General features: G+C 37.5%; 1 protein-coding gene across 1 annotated transcript in view; it reads left to right on the forward strand.

The window, feature by feature from the left end:
- Positions 1–5,708, forward strand: part of BEND2 (BEN domain containing 2) — a 56,579-nt gene that overhangs the window by 34,546 nt on the left and 16,325 nt on the right. Inside the window, 1 exon segment of the mRNA XM_011940221.1 lies at positions 1,140–1,247. Within this exon segment, the coding sequence (XP_011795611.1) occupies positions 1,140–1,247 (108 nt within the window).

Consider the following 5,708-nt stretch of genomic DNA (forward strand, 5'->3'; position numbering starts at 1 on the left):
AAAAAAAAAAAAAAAAAGAAATATTTTATTTATAGAAACATTGGGAAAAGCACGAACCAGCTCAGTAAAGAGGTCTGTGAAAACAAATTACCGACCTTTATTAGAAAACAACAGTCGCCAGAATGTTTCCTCATTATATCACAGCGTCCCTTGCAATTTCAGTGAGTTTGAAATGATACTTGCTATATGTAGCACTATTTAATCTAGATTGATTAGCATCCGTAGTGCAAGATATTGGTAGCTTTTTCTAATTAAAGTTTTTATTTTCAGAAAAATTTAGCTACACATGCAGTTATAATAAATAATACAGAGAAATCTGTGTTTCCATTACCACTTTTCCCCAAAAGTAACATCTTGCAAAACTATAAGAAATGATCACAAACAGGATGTTGACGTGATACCTTCTGCAGATATTATTGAGATGTCCCCAGTTTTACTTGTATTTATTTGTGTGCATGTGTATGTATGTGTTTTAGTTCAGTTTTTATCATATGTCTAATTAGGTTCATGTATCCTCTACCACAGGCAAGCCCCCAAATGATTCCTTCTTTTTTGTTGCTGAGTACTATTCCATGGTGTAGATGTACCGTGGTTTGTTTATCTTTTCAGGTATTGAAAGACATCTAGGTTGTTTCCTGGTTTTGGCTATTAGAAGTAAAGCTACTATGAACACTCATACACCATATAGGTTTTGTGTGAACACAAGTTTTCATTTCTCTGAGATACTGCCCAAGAGTGCAGTTGCTGGGTCCTATGGTAATGGTGTGTTTAGTTTTATAAAATACTGCCAAGTTGTTTTCCAGAGTGTCTATACCATTTTCTACCCCCACCAGCAACGTGTGAGTGACCTAGTTTCTCCATGCCCATATTTCTGCTCTTTGTGTTGTTTGTTCTTCCTTCCTGATGCTGCAAGATTCCTTCCTTAATCATATCCTTTCAGTTTGAAGATCTTCCTTTAGTTGTCCTTTAAGGGTAAGTCAGCCAGTGACCACTTTTTAAAGTTTTTCTTCGTCTGAGAATGTCTTTGTTTTTCTTTTATTCCCGAAGGATAGTTTCTCCTGATATAAAAAACATGGTTGAGATTTCTTGTCTTTCAGCACTAGAAAATGTTTTACATATTGAAATGTTGTTCAAAACAGAATCTGGCCCACAAATGAATTCTGGGACAATGAGTTACTCAACTGTAATGAAAAATAGCTGTGACCAAGATGATGCTTCAGCATCTGCCTGCCTCACTCCCAATTTTGGTGAGTTTGAAACGATATGTGTTATAAGTAGCACTCTTTAATCTGGATTGAAAGAATACAGAGAGATCTTGTGTACCTTTACCCAGTTTCCCCCAATAGTACTGTTTTACAAAAATATAGTAAAATATCACAACTAAGGTTTTGACGTTGATACAATCACCAAATCTATTCAGATGTCCTCGGCTTTTCATGTATTCATTTGTATGTGTGTGAGTGTGTGTGTGTGTGTGTGTGTGTGTCTTTGTGTGTGTGTGTGTGTCAGACAGAGAGAGAGAGAGAGAGAATAAGAGAGTATCCAGTTGTCTGGAATTTTATGACATCTGCGTTCACTCATAAATAAACCTAACTGTATCTAGTCATAATAACAGAACTGTCCCATGACTTCCAGGAACTCTCTTACTGACTTTTTATAACCATATCTACTCCTTCATGTCATTCCCTCCCTGGCCTCATCTTTATCCCATACAACTACTAGTATGTTCTCCCTTTTTATAATTTTGTCATTGTAAGAATGGACTGATACACCATTGGATTGATAAATGGACGGATATACCATTTAACCTTTTGAGATTGCATTTTCCCACATAGCATAATTCCCTGGAGATTCATACAAGTTTTTGTGTATATCAGAAATTTCTTCCTTTTTATTGCTGAGTACTATTTCATGGTATGGATTTATCATGGCTTGTCACCCACTGAAGAACATCTAGATTGTTGTTTTTGGCTATTACAAGTAAAGCAGCTATGAGAACCAGAGTACAGGTTTTTGTGTGAACATAATGTTCACATTTTTCTGTGATAAATGCCCGAGTGCAATTAACTGCTGGGTGGTATAGTAATTGCATGTATAGTTTAATAAGAAACTGTCAACTATTTCCAGAGTGGCTGTGCCATTTTACATTCCCATCAGCAGTGTATGAGTGATTCAGTTTCTCTGCATTCTTACCAACATTTGGTATGTTTGCTTTTTTTTTTGAGATGGAGTCTCGCTCTGTCACCCAGGCTGGAGTGCAGTGGTGCGATCTCGGCTCATTGCAACCTCTGTCTTCTGGGTTCAAGCGATTCTCCTGCCTCAGCCTCCCGAGTAGCTGGGGCTATAGGCATAAGCCACCATGCCTGGCTAATTTTTTTGTATTTTTTAAGTAGAGACGGGATTTCACTAGCGAGGATGGTTTCAATCTCCTGACCTCATGATCTGCCCACCGCTTAGCCATTCTGATAGGTATATGGTAATATTTCATTGAGGGTTTAATATGCATTGGCCTTTCGAAATGATGTACAGCTCTTCATGTGCTAATTTTCTATCTGCATATCCTCTTCTTTGAAATATCTATTCTTGTCTTACAGTAATGTTTGCTTTTATATGCTTACATTTTGAGAGTTACTTAATGGAAATGATCGTACAATTTTTGTTCTTCATTCTGTTCACATGATGTATCACACTGATTGATTTGTGTATGTTGAACCATCCTTGAATCCCTGGGATCAATCCCATTTGGTCATGATGAATGATCTTTTTGAGACAGTCTCTGTTACCCAGACTGGAGTGCAGTGACATGATCATGGCTCACTGCCACCTTGACACCCCCAGGCTCAAATGATCCTCCCAACTCAGCCTCCCAAGTAGCTGGGACTACAGGGATGAACAACCATGCCTGGCTAATTTTTAAACTTGTTTTTGTAGAGACAAAGTCTTGCTATATTGCCTAGGCTGGTCTCAATCTCCTGGGCTCAAGCAGTCTTCCCGCCTCGGCCTCCCAAAGTACTAGGATTGTAGGCATGAGACCCCATGGCCATCCATGAATGATTTTTTATTTTTATTTTTGAGACAGAGTCTCTTTCTGTCACCCAGGCTGGAGTGCGGTGGCACAATCTTGGCCCACTGCAACCTCTGCCTGCCGGGTTCAGGTAATTCTTCTGCCTCAGCCTCTTGAGTAACTATGACTATAGGCGTGTGCCACCATGCCTGGCCATTTTTTTTGTATTTTTAGTAGAGACGGGGTTTCACCATGCTGGCCAGGCTGGCCTCGAACTCCTGACCTCGTGATCCCCTGCCTCGGCCTCCCAAAGTGCTAGGATTACAGGCATGAGCCACTGCACCCGGCTGATCTTTTTAATGTATTGTTGAATTCTGTTTCCTAGTATTTTGTTGAGGGTTTTTGCATCGGTATTTATCAGAGATACTGGCCTGTGGTTTTCTTTTTTTGATGTGTCTTTGTCTAGCTTTGGTATCAGGGTAATACTGACCTTGTACAATGAGTTTTGAAGTATTCCTTCCTCCTCTATTTTTGGGAATAGTTTGAGTAGGATTGGTATTAATTCTTTAAATATTTGGTAGAATTCAGCAGTGAAGCCATTGGGTCTTGAGCTTTTCTTTACTGGGAGAATTCTATTATGGCTTCAGTCTCATTACTTGTTATTTATCTGTTCAGGTTTTGAATTCCTTCATGGTTCAAACTTGATAGGTGTATGTGTCTAAGAATTTATACATTTCCTCTAGATTTTCCAGTTTGTTGGCATGCAGTTGCTCATGGTAGCCGCTAATGATCCCTTTGAATTTCTGCGGTATCAGTTGTAATGTCTCTTTTTAAATCTCTGGTTTTATTCATTTGGATCTTGTCTCTTTCTTAGTTAGTCTGGCTTAAAGGTTTGCCAGTTTTATATGTCTTTTCAGAAAAGCAACTTTTTCTTTCATTTAATCTTTTGTATTGTTTTCTTCATTTTAAATCATTTTGCTTCTGCTCTGATCTTTATTATTATTTTCTTCTACTAATTCTGGGCATGGTTTGCTCTTCCTTCCCTAGTTCTTTAAGATACATCATTATGTTATTTATTTGAAGTTTTTCTTCTTTTTTGATGTAGGCACTTTTAGCTATAAATTTCTCTCTTAGTACTGCTTTTGCTCTATCCCATAGGTTTTGGTATGCTGTGTTTCCATTACCATTTGTTTCAAGATTTTTTTTCAATTTCCTTCTTAATTTCTTCATTGACCATTCATTTACCATTGACCACTGATCATTTAAGAACATATTATTTAATTTTCATGTATAGTTTCCCAAATTCCCCATTACTGATTTCTGACTTTATTCCATTGTAGTCAGAGAAGATGCTTGAAATTGAGTAAGTTTTCAATTCTTTTGAATATTTTCAGACTTATTTTGTGACAACATATGGTCAATCCTTAAGAGTGATTCATGTGCTGAGGAGAAATATTAATAGGTATTTACAGAACACCTGCAGAATATACATTTAATATATCTGTGAAATGTTCATATCTATTAGATCCATTTGGTCTATGGTACAGATTAAATCTCATATTTCTTTGTTGATATTCTGGCTGAATGATCTGTCCAGTGCTGAAAGTGAGGTGTTGAAGTCTCCAGCTATTACTGTATTGTGGCCTATCTCTCTCTTTAGCTCTAATAATATTTGCTTTATATATGTGGGTGCACCAGTGTTGGGTGCATGGAGATTTACAATTGTTGTATCCTTTTGCTGAATTGACCACTTAATCATTATTTAATGGTCTCCTTTGTCTCTTCTTACAGCTTTTTGTCTTGAAATCTATTTTGTTTGATATAAGTACAGCTACTCCTACTCTTTTTTGGTTTCCATTGGCATGGAATATCTTTTTCCATCCCTTTATTTTCAGCATATCTTTACAGGTGAAGTGTGCTTCTTGTACACAACAGATCATTGTTTCTTGCTTTTCTTATCCATTCAGGCACTCTATCTTTTGATTGGAGAGTTTAGTCCATTTACATTTAATTTTTTTTATTGGTAAGTTGAGACTTTTTCCTGCCATTTTGTTATTTGTTCTCTGGTTGTTTTTTGGTCTTCTCTTCCTTCCTTCTTTCCTTCCTTCCTGTCTTCCTTTTAGTGAAGGTAATTTTTTTCTAGTGGCATGATTTAATTTCTTGTTTTTTTTTGTGTGTCTCCATTGTATCTTTTTTTTTTCCAGACAGGGTCTTGCTCTGTTGCCCAGGCTGGAGTGCGGTGGCACGATCTTGACTCACTGTACCCTTGACTTCCCAGGCTCAAGAGATCTCCCCACCTCAGCCTCCAAAGTAGCTTGGACTACAGGCATGTGCCACCACACCCAGATAACTTTTTGTATTTCTTGTAGTGATGGGGTTTTGTCATGTTTCCCAGGCTGAACTTTTCTTGAACTCCTAGGCTCAAGTGCTCCTCCCACCTCGGCCTCCCAAAGTGCTGGAATTATGGGCATGAACCACCATGCCCAGCCTCATCGTATGTTTTTTGCTTTGAGGTTACCATGAGGTTTGCAAATACTCTTATAACCCATTATTTTAAACTAATGACAACTTAACACTGATTGCATAAACCAGCCAACAAGCAAAAAGAAAACTAATGAAAACTACACTTTAACTTAATTTCCCTTTTTAACTTTTTGTTTTCTCTGTATGTCTTATTGTACTGTCTATGTCTTTTTTTTTTTTT

Source organism: Colobus angolensis, unplaced genomic scaffold, assembly GCF_000951035.1.
Source record: "Colobus angolensis palliatus isolate OR3802 unplaced genomic scaffold, Cang.pa_1.0 Scaffold188, whole genome shotgun sequence".
Lineage (NCBI taxonomy): Eukaryota > Metazoa > Chordata > Mammalia > Primates > Cercopithecidae > Colobus > Colobus angolensis.